We start from the raw sequence: 20112 nt of genomic DNA, 5'->3' as shown, positions 1-20112 counted from the left end.
GCTCCGAGCTTGTTGTTACAGGTTCCTTTTTGTTGCTAATATTGTTGATTTATATTTTTAAACAGCCCAAAATTATTCTAACAAGCGTCCACGTTGCCTGTGGCTCGAGTAAACAAAGTACCTATTTCTATTTTACTGCATTTTTTCAGGGGGTTAAACTCAAATCTTTTTTTCATACATTTTTCAAACACTTTGAAAAATAAAAACTACAAGGGGGAGGATTGTTGATTAAGAAATTGTTGTGCAGAAATTGCAGAACAAAGTGGGAAAGAGTGCAAAATATAAAACAGTAATAAGGAGTGAATTTAAATATAGGCATACACAAGCCAAAAGAAAGACATTTTCGATAAAAGAGAAATATAGAGGGGGTTGTTTAAATGCAATGGTATAATTCCATTTGGGATATCACAGGAGATCAGTTTGGATATTTGACTAAAAAGTACAACTTTACGTGCTTTATTGATATGTCGTACTTAGGAGCATGTTTAGTGATCGAATGTACGAGGAGCACTTGAACGCAGCACAGCGACCCGAGTCCGACGAGCGGAGTTGACGGTTGACGTCGGGACAAGCAACACGTAAGTTTTATATTCATCCCTACTTTCCGTCAAACGTGGATCTTTGCTTGGACGTTTTGTGGTAAAACCCTGTTTTTCATCTTCTTTTAAACATAAATATACTCATAACGTTTCGGGCGCGTCTATGTCTATATGTATATATAGGCCTATCTTACTTTCGGTTTCATTTTTTTAATGTTTTATGTCAAGCTAACTGCCCTTTTAAACGTTTGTACAACAGATTAAGTGTCATTAAACGAGGGAACACGTTTGAATATAAAGTGTGACTATTTTCAACGCAGAGAAAAGTTGTTATCGAGTTATTAGTGAACGCGTAATCAGTCTGGAATGAAGTGAGATGAGATTGTTAAAGGGCACAAACAACAACAAGAGGAAGGAGGAAGCTGCGCGCTATCACAACAGCTGCGCTCATCAGTCAGACTCATGATACGTCTTCATGTGTTTACTGGCCGCAGATCAGCATGGAGAGCTCCAAGGGGGCACCCGAACCGGTGACGCGCACCTTCTCCCAGGTGGCGTTCACGGACATCCCCCGCTCGTACCCACTTTCGGCCGCCGTCACCTGCTGCTACACTCTCACCGCCGCCTTCCAGCCGAGCCCCAGGGACTGGGTGGGCATCTTTAAGGTGAGGAAGCGCGAGTCGTGTATGGAAGACCGTTTCTGCCAACAACAGAAGACCAAAATTTTTTTTAAAAATGACTTAAACGTCTCAAGATGGAGACTTGGAATCTCAGCAAGGATGACACAACATAATGACTTAATATCTAAAAGAAATAATGACCTAGTAATGAGTTAGTAGTATCTCAAAATTATGAGTGAGTATCCCGCAACATTACAACGCAACAATAAACCTTCTATTAAAAACAACTTTTATAATTTTGTATTTTGAGAAAGCTTGTCAATATTTCACTATTTATCTAACTGAATCTCATGTCATAAGAATAAAGAAATCAAGTAGGAAGTGCAGATATTTGTTTACAGATACATGGAAATTCCACTGAAGAACTGATAGTAAGTCATTACTTTGAGATATTATGTCATTATTTTGAGTTGCTCATTATGACCTACAAGATTTTATTTCATTTGTTAATGAATTTTATAAAGGTGGTGGAAATGTGCTTCTGTTGCTTCCATCTGTGTGTTAAAGAATCTGCTTCTTGAGTTTCATTTAACTTTCCTTGGCCAGGTGGGGTGGAGCTCAACAAAGGAATATCATACCTTTGTGTGGGTGGAGCCATGTCGGGATGCAGACGGGCAAGAGTCTGCAACGAGGCAAGCTTTTTTTAAAGGTAAGAAATAGTTTCAGTCAAAAAAATGTAAAGAAAGGAGACTCTTGGCAACAATTTTGATAATCAGTTAATATTTTCAGTTATTATAAGGAGAAAACAAGTTACACAGCCTCTCTCTTCCTGGGGGGGGGGGGGGGGGGGGATGAAATTAATCTTTACCTCCGTAGAAGAGCAAACAAATTCCGGTTTGCGACTCTGGTCCCGTCCCATCAGAGTCTCGTCTGTTCTCGTCCCATCAGAGTACTACCTGCCGAAGGACGAGGTCGACTTCTACCAGTTCTGCTACGTCGACATCGCCGGTCAGGTGCGCGGAGCCAGCACTCCTTTCTGTTTCCAAAAATCGGGGGAGCAGAGCATGGAAAGCAGCCGGGACGACGAGCCCCTGGTTGTTACGACACAGGTATCAAATGCACACGAGAGATCAGGGGCCTGAACTACTCAGCAAGTTCAACATACCAGGTATCTTTCAGAGAGCCAGCTTAAGTAACCCTAACAAAGGCAATCAGAGATAAGCTGATTATCAACTCGTTAACTCAACCCAGGGTTTACCTGTCCAGCTATGAGCGCGTGCACATGAAAGAGGCGGGGTTTGCAGCATTTGATCAATCACATACATGGATCAGTCTACGGCAGCGGAGCGGCGTATTTCACGTACGAGGAGCGAACCATAATCTTACAGAAATACGAAGAAGTTAAACATATCATACAGGTAAAAGGCATCAGTTTCATCTGTAACATGCAGGAAGGACAGCTGGCAAAAACTCACCGACTGTGTGAATGTGTAAGTCGTTGTATAACATTACTGCCCCGTCATAAGGACACTATTAGATCTGACTGATTAGATGAATGTGTTAAGTGCACTGATAGCTCAGCGGTAGAGTTACCGCCCCGTGTACCGAGGCTCCCCGCAGCGGTCCCGGGTTCAAACAACTGTTTCTAAGCAATGAAAACAAAATTCAGTCTGAAAGCAAAATCAAATATAAGGCTTTGTGTTGATTTAACGTTTTGTGTTGAACCCCAGGAGCAGATGGAGAGGAGCCTACGTGAGAAAGCCCAGCTGCAGGAAGAGTTGGATCAGATGAGGGAGGAAAACCGAACCTTAAAAAATGATTTACAGACGCAGCAGCGAGAAGCGGCCGGCTTGAAGGTCGATAAAAGATAATGGACACGTTTGCTCTTTTTTTGCGCAATAGAGAGACAAATAGTTAAATAGGAATTGAACTTTGATATTTGATGTTACTGATACTTTGGTGTGATTTATTTCTGCAGGGGCAGAACGAACGGAAAGAAAAAGAAATGAGTCAACTGGTGGAAGAAATGGAGCAAATCAAGGCGCAAAAGGTTTGTTTTCCGGAGTGCGTTTTAGATGGTTGCTACGGTTTCAGTGCAAAAAGAACATTGTTTTTGGTGTGGCTACCAGGAGGAGATGTTGACCCAGATGACGAAGCAGATGGACATACAGCAACACGACGCCACCGAGCAGAGAAAGCAAAGCCTGAGTTTAGAGGGCGCATCGAGACAAAATGAGGTAAGATCATCGTCACGTCTTTAGCTGTTGCTCCGACACACTCCTGTATCAATCCTTTGTTTTTTTACAACAACATCAGGAGAAATACGACCGAGCCGTGAAGAAGATCAACCAGCTGAAAGAGGAGCGCGAGGCGCTGAGGGGGAGGCTGGATGCTGGAGGCGTGGAGACCGCCACGTGAGTCAAGTCTGCACAGATCTATCCCACCACCAAACGCAACTTGTTACGTCATGTTTTCTGGACACGTGTGTGTGTGTGTGTGTGTGTGTGTGTGTGTGTGTGTGTGTGTGTGTGTGTGTGTTTTAGGCTAAACTCCAAACTCCGAGACCAAGAAAGAGAACTGTTCAGAGTGAAGGACAGCATCCAGCTCCTTCAGGTTAATCTACTTAAGTTTGCAGTGCAACGTTTTCGGGATGAATCTGCTGTTATTTGATATTTTCCTCGGGGCTGTCAGTGACAGTAGAGAGTATTTGTATGTGGGATCATCGAATCAAATTGAGGTACAGGCTCATTGATGTGTGTTTGAAGGATCTCTATGGCTCAGAGGAGGAATAGTTAGTTAGTTAGTAGACAAGTTTACTGAAGGTTTTGGTCTTTTCCTGGCATTTCTTTACAGGAAGATGAATATAGAATATTAGCAGACGTCCTTAACTATGGAGTAGTATCACAAGTTAAAATCTGCTCAAAAATTAAATCAATGGTCACGCAATGATTATCTAGGTCCGATTCAAACGTGTGTGTTTTATACCTTTGGCAGGTTGACCTCCAGAGCAGTGAGAAAGAGAGGGAGAGACTCTGCGTGGAAATGCAAAGGCTGCAGAGCGACATGGACGGCGTGAAGCGGGAGAACCAGGATCTGAGGCAGCAGAAAACGCCTCCGCCGCCACCGCAGAGCTACCCGGATGAAGAGCTGCAGGTGGGAACAGATTTTTCAAAAATAACAGGCTTAAATACAACAAACCATGACATGATTTCCCCCTCTGCTAAATTCTTCACGTCCTCGTTCAGATGAAGTGTCAGACTCTGGCATCCCAGCTGCAGGACGCTGAGACCAAACTGGAGGCTGAGAGGACGGAAGCTAAAACCACGAAGAGACGAGCGGAGTTTCTGGACAAAGAGCTGCTGCTAGTGAGGGAGCAGATGGAGAAGGTGATGATGTCGTATGAGCGGGCACAGCGGGAAGGTGGCAAACTAGAGGTAAACACAACGAGCACCGACAGAACCAAGACCTTGGTTTAGATGCACTGTGTGGCCTAAAAGGTTGGTTGGGTTTTCACTATTTAGAGCGAGGCCCTTTAGTTCCAGGGAAGGTTTGTGGAACTCCCTTCCTGTTCTAATATATATGTGACCTAATGACTAATGATGCTAACCTCACATTACAACAGAGGGAGTGCAACTTCCACACACGTTACATAGCTTAGCGCCGTCTGCTGCTACATTAACGCTCTGAACATAGAGAAGCTTTAAAGATGCGAGCTGATGCAGCTTCTCCGACACTTTGAGGGAGACATGGCCGGCTCCTTTTAAATGGTTTTACCCAGTTTGTTGTGGAAGAAGTTGACCCGGCATCGACCCCGTCCAACACCTTTGGCGTGACCTGGACAATGAGCCAGACCTGATCACCCAACATCAGTAATCAAATCCTGAAAGAGAGACTGAAACCAGAAGAGTGGAGGCTGTTTCAGAACCACAATAAAGCTCCGCGTCTCGTTTCCCTTCGTTCTTTTTCCCCCCAGCTACAGATCGCAGACGCACACGAAGCCATCGCAAACAAAGACGGCGTCATAGAGGAGATGGAACACATGATGAAGCTGGCAAGGCAGGAGAAGGAAGAGCTCGCCAGAGAAAACCAGGTACATTTCACACGAAAACGCCGTCTCGACTAAAAAGGGATTCACATTGAGATCGTAGTCTGTTTAACTGCATTTGTTCTGTCAGAATCTCATCAGTGACATGGAGGCGCTGCGCAGACTTTGTGCCGACCCGCCACACGTGCAGCCCGAAGCCACATCGCCCAGCCATGACCAGCGCACGCCTGAGAACATAGGTGAGTGACCGAAGTTTATTTTGACCATTTTCAAAGCAGAACATAAAAGGTTTGTGTGTCTAGCAGTTTAAAAAAAAAAAAAAGTTAAGTTCACTCAAATCACAAAACAAAACACAAAATATTTCCCCTACTTATCTCTAGTGTATCTACATTTTTCTTCCCTGATGTTTTCAGATATCCTGCCGACGACTCTGTAAAACAGGCGAATGGGTTTTCAGTTGTAGAGTTTCAAGAAATACAAACATACATACAACACATATAGACAACATACACTTTGTCAATCTTACCATACTGTTTATATGAAAGAAGATGATTTAAAATCTAAGGATGAACTTAAATGTGCGACAGTGAGTCTGCTTTATGGAAGAAAACCAATGAAAACAATCAAAAGCTGCAGCCTTAGAATCAATACTTGTTTGAATGCATCCTGTGTTAACAGATCTCCCTTTCCTTGTGGAGGGCGCTGAAGACGAGGGGGAAGAGGTGAGTCACATGATTCAAGTACATCTCATACCATTCCTATCAAACTTGAGATGCTCATCACGGGTCGGGAGTGACTCGGCTGTTTACAGTTTATTTTTTGAAGAGGACTTTCCAAACATAATCCGCTCCCTATTTTGTTACCGCTCGTGACTCAACGTCTCTATTTGTGTTCCCCTGCAGATGCAGGAGTGTCGCCACTGCAAGGAGCGCTTCCCGTGGATCACCCGAAAAGAGCTGGAGGAGCACGAGCGCAGTCACAAGGTGTGTCCCTACTGCCTGATAGGCTGCGACAACCTGGAGCAGAACACGTACGAGGATCACGTCTACTGTTGTTCTTTCTCTCAAGACTGAAGGAAAAGGTGTCTTACGAGGTGGCTGGTCCCATGAAAAAGGAGCGTATTGATATTATTGCACTTTGACTGCAGACTACATTACTGTTGACCGTTTTCCAAAGCATACAGACCTTAGCTTTTCCAGCCGTTTGGCGTCCCGACGTGCAGAAAGAATCCACTGGCAAAGACGTGAAACCAGCTTGAGTTCCTGCATAAATCCATCACATGAACATCAGGTCCTCATTGGGTTTGGCCAGATGTTATCTTAACAATGAAATAAATGGCCGCACAAATAGGCATCATTAGAATTGTTGATACTTCCAGTGATGCTTATTTAAGTGCTGAAATGTTGAATTTCGTCCAAACACAAGCAGACGTATTTAGCCTCGACAAAATAGTCTTGGCTTCATATAAGGCAAGCAAATGTCCTTGTTCTGGTAATCACCATCAACACTTCACTACACACGGACGTTTATGGCTCGGTGTGCACCGATTGATCGGTCTCGTAGAACCAAACTTACTGACAATTCTTTTACGTCACACACACAGTGTGACTCTTGCACTCAAATTAATTATTAAAAAAAAATATATATGGTATGCTATGGAAAATCAACAGCAATTTATGATTCACAATTAAACGTACTTAAGCATGGTAACGGTCCTTTAAATAGATGATATAATCATTATTAATGAAGCTCTTACATTTAGAACTTAACATTAACCAGAATTCTTCATTTACAGTAAAACTTTGCAGCCATCATCCTTCACATGAAATCAGTGATCTACTTTAAATTTACCTAATTTTATGTTGATTTTAAAATGCGTGTGACAGAATGAATTGTTGATGGGAGGTTGAGCAATATAGCAAGTGAATGGATGTCAATGATAGGAGTGCATTTAAATGGCTCTGCTCAGAGAATAAAAACCAAGTGGTAGAACGTGTGGTCTTTTAAAGTTCTTCTTTATACAGAAAAAATGATCCGATTAAATGTTCTGTACATTGATCCTTCACCGCCCATAAACTGTGATACCAGCAGCACTGAAGTCCACATGCAGCCTGGCATCTGATAATCGTTGGATATTAGTGAGCGGATCGTCTCAGAGCAGACTCCCGTCATGTCCGCCTTCCCCGCCAGGTCGTTTTGTTTACTAAAATGTCCCTGAAGCTGCAACCAGCATTTGCTAAGGTGTCATCTGATTGGCCTCTTCTGGTGTGATGTCACGAGAGGTCAGCTCAGAGAAGAGAGCGGGAAGCCAGTACTGTGCTTCTCCAGCTGCTTGAGAGTCCAACCAAGCCAAGCCTTCCTTCAACAGGTGATCCTGGAAATAAGAAGAGTGGAGGTCAACAGTGTTTCTGCAGTTTAACCCTTAAAAATCTGTTTAACGCCGTGTAGAATCAAACAATTATATCGCTGAAAGTAGAATGAAAATAGTTATATTATTGCATCATTTTTGTATTTCCCGGTAGCATATAAAAATTATTCTAGGCCTGCAACTATAATTATTGATTATCATCATCGCAATTGTTTAGTCTTATAAATGTTGAACAGAAAAAGTGAAAATATGATATATCGCCTTAAGTCCGACCAACAGTCCAAATCATCTCACCTGAGAAGCAGAAACCAGAGAATATTTGGCATTTATGCTTGAAAAATAACAAAATAGCTGCCAAATAATTAGTCCTATAGACTAATGGATTAATTGACTAATTGTTGCAGCTCTAAATGTAATTATTTGTAATTATCATTAGAATCAATATAATTAGTTAAATCAACACAACCTGGACGAGGAAAAGCGGCAACAAATGGATAGACGGAGGAACAGACTTCAAGTTTTTAATGGTGACACAACAATCCCACATTTAGTTTATACACATATATGTGTGATGCAGATACCTGAAGGAACAAGAGTCACACTTCCATATGTAATCACCTGAGCTGATAAAGTACTTACCAGAACGTGACAAGCCCGTTCCTTCTCCCATTTAAGGCTGCCCTTGATCTCGCTCACTGTGACGTAGCCCTTTTTCTACAATTGGACAAAGAAGAAACAGACGTGATGTCTCTTTTTGGAACAACAAGCCCTTTTCAGATAGAAAACCAATACATTTCCAGCAGCATCCATCCCTGAAAGTACAGAGTTGTTTGTCTGTGCACTTTTTTATTCAAACATGACAGGATCATTACTGATAACATGACTTTAAAACTTGTTTTGATGTTGAATTTCTTTTTACACATATTTATGGACTGATCCGGCACAAAAACAAGCTCATCTCCTTGTTTTGTTTGAGTGCACGAGATGATGATTAAAAGACAATAAATGTATTGCAGAGCCCTTTGGAGGATTTACATGTATTATTTCTCTGTTTATTTCACCTTGTGCAGCGGTAGCTTTAACGTAAATGAAGTGACATTTGATTCAGACTGCTGCTTCATCCTGTTGTCAGATGCTGCTTTCTGACAGTGAACTGAAGCCGTTAGCTACACTCTCTCCAAAGCTCCGGACTCCATCGATAAAAACAGAAAAAAGGAACCTCACAGGACACCACTGCCTTGATCAGGGACATTGGTGAATCCCTTTAACTTGTAGTAAAAACAGAGTTGTGACACCTGCTGTATGTAATTAATCCAGGAGCTTACCTCTGCCAGCTGCAGAACTACAGTATGGTCCATGTTGAGCTCTGCCGGGACCGACTGGACCAAGTAAGAACCACCAACTGGAATCATCCCAAAGCCGTTCCCCATCACCTTCAGTTTCTTTATGGCCCTCATCAAGTCATCTCTAAGAGGCACATCATTTATTATTTTAATACATCATATAATTTAGGACCGATTTATGGGCATTAAATTATCCAATAAGCCGTCTTAAATTTTCTCTGATGGATGAAATATTCAACTTACTGGCTCACATCCTGAGCGTATTTACCTCTTCCTTTTAGCACTCTCTGGTGGAGTTCATCTAAAGTGATCAAGCCTGATGGAAAACATACATCAGCATTTAAAAGACAGATACCCTATTAATCACAGTATCCACATCGTGCAGGTGTTCGTGACTGCATTCATTATAAATGATTGTAAGGGATGCATATTTTCCAGGGAAATCACAAACCTCCATTTCTGTGTTTGAGGGCCAGGCACACTTCAATAATCTGGACACCGAGCTCATAATAGAAATCACCTACGCCGAGCATCTCGGACCAAAAACCTTTGCCAGCTGTGGAAGAAATTAGGAATGTTATTTTCAACTTTAAAACATATACTTCAAATGGATTTCTCTTATCGCTTTTATTCCAGATGTTTCTCACAGGCAAGTGGATCAACTCCAATGGTCGCACACATCTCTTGAAACTGAACTCTGAACTGTGAGCTCTTTCGGATTTCTTGTTTGTGCTTGCTGGCAAACTCCTCCAGGTTGGACTTGAAGGTCTCCAACTGCTTCGACATCTGGCAGGAAAACAGAAATAGGAGAATAATGTGGAACTGGGGAATATAAATAGACAAAAATGTATATACATATGCTAATTCAATCTTTAAATAACATATACATTTTTTGCTGTTGACATAAAAACTCACTTGGACAATTTGGTCCTCTGCAAGAACAGTTCCTCTTTCCTTATATCTGGCCTTAATAGAAGAAAAAATAATAGAGGTTAGATATGAAAGTTGACGTTGGACTTTGATTATTGGCAATAACCCTTTGAGATGTACCATTTCGTTTTCAAGGGGTCCCCAACAGAAAAGCATTAACGTCAGTGACAGCATTTAGTAATACAGTTGTAAACCAAAAGGTGTTACTATGGACACGTATGTCTCGCCCTAGGCTATAGTAAGAAGACAAGCACCCTTTAACAAGGTTTTTCTAACTAAACGATTATTTTAATGTGGAAATAGAAAACAACTTCGACTATTACCTCTGCGAGCTTCTTTTTGGCGATAGCTCCCGCACCAACTCCTCTTCGATGCATTCTGCTGAACTCCGGTCCAAACTTTAAACGAAGAAACTAAACTACGAGTGTCTGTCGCATAATAACACCAGGTAGGAACATTTAAAGTTAGCTGAGGAAACAGCTAAGCTAGCGTTTGGAGTTGCTTGGGTTACGGCTAAGCTAACGTTCAGAGCTAGCTTGGGTTCCAGCTAAGCTACGGTTTTAAGTTAGCTTCGGTTACAGCTTAGCTAACGTTTAGAGTTAGCTCGGGTTACAGGTAAGTTAACGTGTAAACTTAACTTGTGTTACAGCTAAGGTAACGTTTGCACTTAGCTTAGGTCACAGATAAATTAACGTGTAACGTTCACGTTAGCTGCGAGGATATTTCTGGTTTCTGTCACTGTAGTGACACAATTCTCTCTTCGGAACGCACTTCTTCGATATCGTTGGCTTTTAACTTAGCAATTCTATTTTAAAGCAAACCTCAAAGTACAATTGTCGGTAAACGTTGGTTGATGCAATTGGAAACTATCTTGGTACAACTGTTTTGACACAACTGTCCATTTGCAGGAAGTGAAGTACTTCCTCGTCGTTGACGTGACGTCCACAAGTTATGTAATACCGCCACCTGGTGGACTTATTAAAAGGTAGAATGAAGTCACTGTAGGAGAATAGCATTTTCATAATGAAAAGGAGCCACTTTAGCAGTATATTAAAAATGTATCTTATGTTTTTTCATTTTAAACTGCTTAATGAAGTGCCAATCAATCACAATTTTTCTTTCAATATATTTTGGAGAATGAATGTGTGTATAATGTTATGTATAATGCTGTGTGTATAATTAACCACAAAGTATTAGCATTTAATAGACATGAAGTTCCAGAAGTAAAAGTGTTCATTCTACAACTTTTACCAATTTCACTTGCAACTGAGTTTTTGTTGTGGTCATGCCACATTGACTTGAATCAAATATTTGAATACTTCTTCCACTACTGCTATATTATCAAAATATGTGAATACCTCACTAAAGCAAAAGTGAAATTTGTCCTTAAGTACTTGAGTAAATGTATTTGTTAATTTTACCACAAATCATTACGTAATAATAGTACAATCATTACGTAATAATAGTATAAGGTGTACTGTGTCCTCTGTCTCCCCCTGCTGGCTGCTCTTCTCAACAAAACGTTCAAAACACAAGAAATGGCCATCCAACAAATTACGCATGCGCAGTAGTCGGCGCTTTAAAACAAGTCTTGAGGAGGGAACAGGCACTTGCAGGTGGACTTGAATAACTGTCGAGGTAAGGTCGAAAACACAATAAGTACATGTTAGTAAAAACGCGTCTGTCCGACTCTGAGTGTTTTATTACACAGTCGTTATAGACGCTTCGTTCCGGAGCCGCGTTTTGTTTGGTTAAACTAGCCGGCTAACGTTAGCAAGCTAGCTAGCTAGCTGTTATTGTTTTTCATGATTTCGCGAGAACCAAAATGGAGGAGACGGCTCGTGTCAGTGTCCTACACAGCCACTCCCGAGTCCTCGCACTGAAATGTCTGCTCTGACGTACCACACAGAGTTTAAATCGTCTGCTCTGTGTCTGAATTGGCGCCTGTTTATTTGTACGGCAGTGCTAACGTAGCTTAGCTTCGATTTGAAACCCAGTGAATGATTTTTAGGAAAAGGATGCCCCGGGATCAGGGACTGTCGCGCTGCCGTAGCTGCCCCTCGGTTTGTCCCAAGTGTGACTAGTTGGTATATATGTTTTACTACCAGCCCAGAGACCCGCAATATCCTGCCGTTAAACGAGGCGACATTAACGCCACACTTGTCTTCTTCGCCTTTTTGTTTAGCAGGGCAGCTGCTGCTAACTTCTCATGGGAGGTAGCTGTGGTTGAAATGCACCGCCGAGGCGCTGCAGGATGAACGGTCGTCGTGTTCGCCATGACTCTGAGGTGCACGCTGTTTCCAAAGACAGGATTCAAGCAGGACGCTGACGCCGTCGACTTCGACAAAGCGCATTTCGGGGCCGCCGCCGTGAGACCCGCGAGCCTCAAGAGGGAGTCCTGCGATTTCGTCATCGATGTTCAAAACGCACACGGGGACGAGATCCCGAGCAGGTCGAAGGACTTAGACCAGAATTACATGACAAGCAAAGTGTCCCTCGCGGCCACAGTTGCAGAAGTAGTTCAAGGAGACAATAAAACTGTGGGGATATTGTCCCCTGTGAGACAAATGGGGGGTGAGGGAACCCCGGTGAATGGTAAACCCCTCTCTGCTGACAATATGGATAACCCTCAGATGGCTCTGAACAATAACCCGAAAGATGCAGGTGCGGACGACAGTGTGAAGGGGGTTGTCCCCGGGGTCCTTGGCACCGCATCCATTGAACTCTCCTCCGAGGGCAAGTGGAGGAACATCAGGAAGACCCCTGCCAATCCCCACACACAGGCCAACTGCCTCCGGCAGATTCTCCTCCTCCAACTGGACCTCATTGAACAACAACAACAACAGCTGCAGTCCAAGGACAAGGAGATAGATGAGCTCAAAGCAGACAAGGAGACGGTATGTTAAAAGCGTTTTATTATCAGGTCATTGATGTGTTATATCATGTTGATATTGAAAGTTTTTCTTTGACCGTGTCTTCTTCTTGTGCAGCTGCTTGCACGTATCGAGCGCATGGAGCGTCGCCTGCAGCTCACTAAGAAGGACCCGCCACGTGACAAGCGCCTTTTCCAGCCACTGGAGCCATGGACCCCCGACAAAGAGGACATGTGGGATCTGGATGTCGAAGAGAGCGCACAGCCCAACTCGGCCACTCCGCTTGCCTTTAGTCGGGGTGGCAAAGGTCAAAAGAGGTAAATGGCAGACATCAGTAGGTCACTTGTGGTATTAAAATCAACCTTTAGCAATGAAATGCATGCAGAAAAGGAGATGGTAAATAAGGAGTCTGCCACAGTTTGCTCTGTTCAGATTTTGTCTGTGCACACTTCAAGAGTGACTTCTCTCTTGTCACAATGTACTTATTCTTAATGTCTTCTTTGCAAACGCAGGAAGTCTTGCTTCGGAGATGTAAAAGTCCAGAAATCAAGAGGCAAAAGTGTCAAACTCAGCCCCCAGAAGCCTGAAATCCAGCCCGGCTCTCCCAATCAGAGAGAGCTGCGCAGTAAGGAGACCCCAGAGAAGACCGTCCCCATGAGGCTAGGGGCAGAAAGGGACCTCATGCTACCATGCAAAGAGGAGCCTGAGCTGAGCTGTCAGATCGAGGATCTGCCTTTCATGTCTACTACAGAGATGTACCTCTGCTGCTGGAACCAACCTCCTCTTTCTCCCCTACGTGAGACTTCCCCTAAAAAGGAAGAAGAGGTGGCCAGTGAGTGGACTCCTCATGTAGTACATGATATGCTGATTGTTTGTAAGCGTAACCTATATCCATCTTCTAATCACTTTATCCATCAAATGTCCTGAACGCACTATCTCTGAATAACTTCCATTCCCTTCATTTCTGACTCTTAGTTCCATCATGGAGGGAAAATCATATTGAGCCTTTAGATGAGGATGAATCCTCAAACCCCGCTGAGGTGAGATGCGTCTTAAAATGCTGATCAGTTCTGCCTCCAGGGTTTGAAATGTCGCCCCACATTAAATCTCTGTGACTCTGTCTTCCCATCAAGCCGCTGGATGACAATGTGTTTTTGAAACGCCATTTGAAGCTGGAGTTGGATGAGAAGAGAAGGAAAAGGTACAACACGCTGACTCAAGCTCTGAATAAATACCTCCTTGAGTTTAGACCAGAGCTCGACTGATCCTTGATAATGGAGATAAAACAATCGGATAATAATGTTGTCAGCCAATATTTGTTGTTATTTTTGTTAGGGATCCCTGAATTTGGTTATTTAAAAGTTGTGACCAAGAGCAGCTATAAAAATAATGTAATTAAATCAGAAACTAGAATAGAAGCATTAATGCAGCCTGGACGCATGTGTGGAATAGGAAGTCGGTTAGCTACATGTAATTAATTAGTTTTCTCCAGATTTCTCACTTGTTCTTTACTCTTGTTGGCTTTTTTATTGATCCTCTTGTGTTTTTCAGGTGGGACATCCAGCGAATCAGAGAGCAGCGCATGTTTCAGCGTTTGCAGCAGCGCATGAACAGGAAGAAAGTAGTCCCCGAGACCGAGCCGGAGCTTTCGTCCTTCTATCCCGACACTGAAGATGGTACGTCTTCACAGCGTAACTTAAGGTTTGAATGTGGCTACATGAGCCGTTGTTTTTAAATGGAGAGATTTCTAACTTTCTTTCTTTTCTTTTACTTCTGCCAGTTGAAACTATAGTGATCACTCCCTTCTTGCCTGTGGTTGCATTCGGCCGGCCGTTGCCCAAACTCTCCCAACAGTAAGTTTGTGTTTGTCTGTCTTCATGACATTTTACTGTGGCATGATCCATAAAGTTAGTGATTCATCATCATAATTACTGAGGATTCTGCACTGCAGGAAGTCATTAAAATAAGTAAAAAATTAGGGAAGGGGAGGAAGCCTGTTTGAATATTTTATTGAGCCTCGAGATTACAAAAAAGGTTTTTACTGTTTAAAGGATTAAAAAGTTAGTTTTAAACCTTTTATGACAAATTAAAAGTAAAAACCAACAAATGCCTCCAGAAGATTTTCTGGAGGGACGAACGCCGTTCTTCCAAGAGATATTACCTCATTTTGTGATTTCATGATCGAAGAGAGCGCTCTTTTGTGCGTTTTTAACGCTTTAACGATTTTAAGTCTCGATGCTCAAACGTCTTATTCTTCCCCCAGGAACTTTGAGCTGCCTTGGCTGGACGATCGAAGCCGGTGTCGCATCGAGGTTCCCAAAAAACACACTCCTCACCGGACCTGTCGGAAGTGAAACCCTGTTGTGTTTAACCGCGGAGATGCCGCTCCATATCCGGATTAGAAAATGCTATATTTGTCTTGCCTAGTTAGGGAGGGGGACAAGTCACCGGTCGCTGTGTACAACTGCTGTCGCTTTCAGTCTGAAATCTCAATGTGTCGCCGCTGATCTCCTGCAGAATATCATAGCAGGTGGGGAGACAGTTTTACATTTCTGGTCTCATTTACACGTCTGAAAGGGAGATTAAAGATTACAGCCCCCCGCGTTAGCAGCTGTTAAAGATTACACATTAGCCTGTACTCTAAAAGAAAATGTATGAACAGTTATGTGCATGTTCTGTGACATGTTTTCAAATACAGTAAGTAGCAGCTGTGTCATCCGAAACCAATTTTATCATATAAAAGTGGAGTTTTCGTCACTTTTTTATGCAAAGTGGACACTAATCTTGAGTGCATTCATGTGGGATGTAAAAAAAACATTTCAACCTAAAAGTAGAGCTTGTCCTGTACGTCATGAGCAACACAGCAAGGCTGTTTGTTCTGGGTAATACTCCCACGCCCAAACCTGCCTGTCTGCTGTGTAATGCATATGTTGTCGTTGTTGCACACGACTTCAATTATGACTTTTATCAATGTTCATCATGGTATCTGGAGGCTTGAGCCACACTCGGCATGATTTCATGTTCAAAAATGAAATGCAGTTTACAGCCGATCCAAATGTAAGGAAGGGAAAAAATACCATAAAGCAACCACATGATTGTTCCGTGTTCCTGGTTTGCTTTATGACAACAATGACACAGATAATTGGACAGGTGGTCAAACCTGGCGTGAAACCCAGTGTTTTGTTTCTATAAGTTTGTTTTTTTTAATGTGAGTTGCATGGACTCTATTTAGCTGTTTTGTTTTTTTAATAATAAAGAAAACATGCTAGCATGGCTTCACCCCTAACGGAGAATAATCTCCTCATCAGGCTACAAAACGTTCTTGAAAGCATGACTTTTGGCTGCTCTTTTCAGTGAGAAGCCGCCGTGTTCACCATAATGCGAATAACAAACATGTAGATCTTTCGTGTCTTACGATCTTTGCGATACGCTTTACATCCAGTAAATAATAGGCAAGTTGTGTGTATGCATTCGGTTTCCTAGTTACCTGACGCTCAAGGGAACCGCTTTAGGCGATACGCTTCCTAGCTGTAGTTCTAGCGATGTTCACCAGTTTGCTCTTTAACATGCTGCCAGTTGATCTTTCCCCTCGAGTCAGTCGCAGAGTTTGATTTCTACCTGTGTTTTCTTCCTCGCTGCGTTTTGCTCAACCTCTTTTCTACATACGATGCAATGGCTTTCTGCAGCTTCAACAAATCAACTGCCTGGTCTAACGTGACGGCAGATTTTTTGGAGATACAGAGTTGATTTCTTTTTTTCTGTACATAGCTTCCAGAAACAAATGTACATAAAACATGGCTGTTATTTTTTTATTATTTAATGTCAGAAGTGTTGAGTACATTCAATATTGTTCTATGATTGTATGTTGACAAAATTGACAGTTTTGAAAGTTAAATTCTTTTGGAATAAAAATGAACATGTCTACGAGAATTTGGGTTTGGTGGAGTTTTTTTGATGAGAAAAAAACTTGGCCTGTATTCATTTTCTTAAATATAAACACTTTACAGAAAAAACTCATAATCAACATAAATACATATGAAAAGTGTGAAGAGGAGGAAAACTAGATCCTCCATCACTCAACTTACTTCATGTATCAACTCTTGTGACCGGAAGCTTTTATTCGTAATGTCAGCGGAGCTCAGTGGTCAAGTCTGGTTCTCTGAAGAGGTCACGAGGTCATTCAAACGCCATACAACGGTTTTCACTGGCCAAGTAATTCTGTTCATGATGAACAACTGAACTTCATGTGTAATGTCTTCACATCAGACAACCATTTAAATCTGGAATAAAAATGTTTATTGAATAAAGAAAAGCAAAAACAGGACGGTTTCCATAAAAAAAACCCAAAACAACAATACAGCGTCTTCTTAACGTTTTGGTGAGAATCCTGTTGATCTCAGAAACCAGGCAGAACACAAGAGTCAGCTGAACATCCCTTCTTTCTTTCTTATATCCTTTATATATTTTTATTTTAAATAAACCGTCCCATTGGTGTGTTTTGAATGTTTTTGTACACCGTCTTCAGCTGAACCCCGACGCTGTCCCCTCTCACAAATAAACATCAAAAGTCTTTCAAATGCTGACATCAGGGATAAAACTATATATTTGATGGTGACGATACAAAGAATGCCAAAAACCAGCCCGATGCACAAAAAGAGCAGACAAAACACGGACGTCCGTCCTGTTGCCATCTTTCCTTTGGGTTCTTGAAACATTTGGGTTTTTAGTGTTAAACTGTGAAAACGTCGGGCCTGAGGGAGTTAGTATTCACATTCATGAATTTGTCAGCTTTCAGAGAATTTGTGTCATTTGGCAAAATCTTAAATGAGACAAGAAGACCTATGAAGGATAAAGACCCTTGTAGGTTTTTTCTTTTCTTTTCTTGGATAAAATACAATACAGGCATTAAATGAAAACACCTCAGAACAAAAAGCCACACACCTTCATAACACGGCCGAACCCGCGAGTGTTCTGCAAGTTATACCTTCCAAAGAATCTAAATACAGAGATTTGAGTATGTTTGTGTCTATATCAACAACTGCATGCTCAGTCTCTCCGGAGGTTATTCAGCCGCTCCTCCAGGTCTGCGTCTGCGTCGGCCAGGGCGGCCTGGGGCTCGGCCTTCTTTCCTCCGGCCATCGACAAGCTTCCTCCGGTGCTCGGGAGATCTGAAACCACAACGGGCCTCCGGTGTCACAACAAACAGAAAAACACAAACAAAGGAGCGTGTGTAGAGGTGTGGGATGCTCTTACTTGACAGTTCGTCGGACAGGTTGAGACCCAGCTCGTCCAGCACTTGGGACACGATGGCGTCACTGAGGCACAATCACACGTGTCAAAGTGACGCTTTTAGTTTGACTTACATTATGATTTAAATCAGAACCCTATTTCTATTTCATTCACTTAGTTTTTCATCTATTTCATGAGTAATGTGTTTTTTAAGTGTAGTTTGGAGGGCTGCATGTTGGGGGGAAGAGACAGATATATTGTAATTGTTGTGGTGAATAATACTTGTAAGGAATAGTATTTTTTTGTGTGTTTGCACCAACATAAAAATAGCAACTCTGTCGCCTGCCCCTCTTACCTTTCATCCTCGTCATCCTCATCCCCCATGGCGTCGTCGATAGCGTCATTCATCATCTCCTCTTTCATGTCCATGATCTCACTCTGTTTTTCAAACTCCATCATGATCTTCTGAATCTGAGGCAGTTTCAGCTGAGGAGGTGGAATGAAATGTGAGATGTTTCACATCGGGACGTTTATTTGTGACACGTGTGTGTTGGCGTTTTCTCTGACCGACCTGTCTGTTCATGGTTGCCATGGCTTTAGTGACGCCTTTCATCGCCTGCGCCATGCTGTTGTTGGACTTGAGCGTCTGAATCTTTAGGCTGACGGCCTGAATGTTGGCTTTCATCATGATGAACTTCTTGACGTAGCGCCGCGTGCGAACCAAATCCTTCGCCATGATCTTAACGGCGTCCTGGAAAAAGATTAAAATAAAGCAGCAAAGGATTACAAATGATTCTCACCTCATAGAAACATGAGTTGTTTCCCTTTGTCTCACCATTTGTCCCTGTTTGGCCATTTTCTTTATGTCGGCGATGATCTTCTTCTCCTGCTGCTCCAGTTTCTGTCGCTCTCGGTCCAGCTCCCTCATGGCCCGGTTGAGCGCCCTCTGGTTCTGCCTCAGCATCTCCTCCGGAGTCTTCCTCTTCCCAAACAGGAAGTCCATCTGTTTATGAGAAACACGTTTTGGGTTGAAACAATTAGTCCATCAAATGATTAGGCGGTTAAACAAACAGCTATCAAGCAAAAATGTTAAATATTCTCAGTTCCAAATATTTAAATAAAATGTCTTTATGTTATTTAACTGTCGGCCGGACAAAACAAGTCACTTCATGAGTAAATGATTATTGACTGAATGGAAATAATAACTGATGGACTGATTGATGATCAGTATTTTCTAGTACTGGACTTTACTTGGACTATTTTCTTCTCATACTATTACATCTACTTCCTCCACCATGTCTCAGAGGGAAATATTATAGTTTTTACTCCGACAGTTACTTTACAAATTGAGATTTGACTTAAACAATTACTCAACAATCAATAAAGAAAATTCAACGGCAACTATTTTGATCACTGTTTAAGTCGTTTTTCAGCTTCGCAAATGTGAAAATATTGGTAAATGGTCCTCATTTATTTTGCTGAGTTTCCTTTTAATAATGTTAATGCTTGTAATGTATAGGTAATAGTTATAATAACCATTGTGGAGGCTCTGGGTCAGGGTGATGGCATTTATTCACCACTTTCACCATTCACCAACAGAAAAAAAAATCCTGCTTTTACATTAGACATGATTATTGTTATTATTAATAATAATAATAATAATAATATAGTTATACGTGATATAAAAGTAAAACACTTACAGGGTTGTTGTTTTTTTTACTTGTAATACTTAAGCTACATTGTCCTGATTGTACTTAGATACGTAATATTTTCACAGTGTGGTATTAGTACTTAGATACGTAATATTTTCACAGTGTGGTATTAGTACTTTTCCTGAGGTAAAGGATCTACTTCCTCCACAGATCAGTCCGTTGCTAACAGCCGTGTAGGTGGAAGGTCCAGCCGGGGACCTGCTTGTTTCCTGGAGACTATTACTCAGCAGTTAGTAATGTGACCGGAGGCCTGAAGTCTCCGTGTTTTATGAAATATGTCTCAACCTCCTACAAGAACTGGTCGCCCCACGAAAACAGACTAAACCCAGCTTGGTAAAACCCGATCCCGGTGCTGCGTCACTCTCACCGTGTAACAAGCTCGTCGGAAGAAAGACGGTAATCCGGAACGTTAAACTCTATCAAGGCGTCTTCTCCGACTTCAACTCGACACAA

At 42.2% G+C, this 20112-nt stretch overlaps 4 protein-coding genes across 4 annotated transcripts in view; 2 read left to right on the top strand and 2 right to left on the bottom strand.

Moving 5' to 3' along the window:
* Positions 1–495: 495 nt before the first annotated feature.
* Positions 496–7196, top strand: calcoco2 (calcium binding and coiled-coil domain 2). Its single transcript, XM_084002086.1, has 15 exons — positions 496–578; positions 1034–1204; positions 1766–1868; positions 2108–2268; positions 2890–3015; positions 3138–3209; positions 3289–3396; positions 3476–3573; positions 3703–3772; positions 4154–4312; positions 4405–4593; positions 5133–5249; positions 5335–5443; positions 5883–5926; positions 6107–7196. Exons 2-15 carry the CDS (start codon positions 1040–1042, stop codon positions 6275–6277), a joined length of 1692 nt encoding a protein of 563 aa, XP_083858212.1. The 5' UTR covers positions 496–578; positions 1034–1039; the 3' UTR covers positions 6278–7196.
* A 4-nt stretch (positions 7197–7200) lies between these two features.
* Positions 7201–10756, bottom strand: snf8 (SNF8 subunit of ESCRT-II). Its single transcript, XM_084002098.1, has 8 exons — positions 10169–10756; positions 9831–9881; positions 9563–9701; positions 9367–9471; positions 9159–9231; positions 8898–9039; positions 8212–8286; positions 7201–7578 (listed from the first exon to the last, which is right to left on the bottom strand). The coding sequence occupies exons 1-8, from the start codon at positions 10220–10222 to the stop codon at positions 7441–7443; spliced, it is 777 nt and encodes a 258-aa protein (XP_083858224.1). The 5' UTR covers positions 10223–10756; the 3' UTR covers positions 7201–7440.
* Positions 10757–11407: 651 nt separating this feature from the next.
* Positions 11408–17385, top strand: msl1b (MSL complex subunit 1b). Its single transcript, XM_084002087.1, has 9 exons — positions 11408–11483; positions 12034–12742; positions 12836–13035; positions 13231–13592; positions 13694–13758; positions 13852–13919; positions 14270–14394; positions 14499–14571; positions 14982–17385. Exons 2-9 carry the CDS (start codon positions 12122–12124, stop codon positions 15070–15072), a joined length of 1605 nt encoding a protein of 534 aa, XP_083858213.1. The 5' UTR covers positions 11408–11483; positions 12034–12121; the 3' UTR covers positions 15073–17385.
* The window catches only part of chmp2a (charged multivesicular body protein 2A), a 4230-nt gene continuing 69 nt past the window's right edge, over positions 15952–20112 (bottom strand). The window contains exons 1-6 of the mRNA XM_084002103.1: positions 20027–20112; positions 18783–18950; positions 18519–18698; positions 18303–18433; positions 17972–18033; positions 15952–17886 (exon numbers count right to left, since the gene is read on the bottom strand). The exon at positions 20027–20112 is cut by the window's right edge and continues 69 nt beyond it. Coding sequence (XP_083858229.1) covers positions 17765–17886; positions 17972–18033; positions 18303–18433; positions 18519–18698; positions 18783–18950 — 663 coding nt within the window. The 5' untranslated portion in view covers positions 20027–20112 and the 3' untranslated portion in view covers positions 15952–17764. The remainder of the gene's footprint in view (positions 17887–17971; positions 18034–18302; positions 18434–18518; positions 18699–18782; positions 18951–20026) is intronic.

Source organism: Eutrigla gurnardus (genome assembly GCF_963514095.1).
Source record: "Eutrigla gurnardus genome assembly, chromosome: 22".
NCBI lineage: Eukaryota > Metazoa > Chordata > Actinopteri > Perciformes > Triglidae > Eutrigla > Eutrigla gurnardus.
The sequence above is the reverse complement of the archived record's forward strand: the minus strand, read 5'-3'. Positions and strand labels throughout refer to the sequence as shown.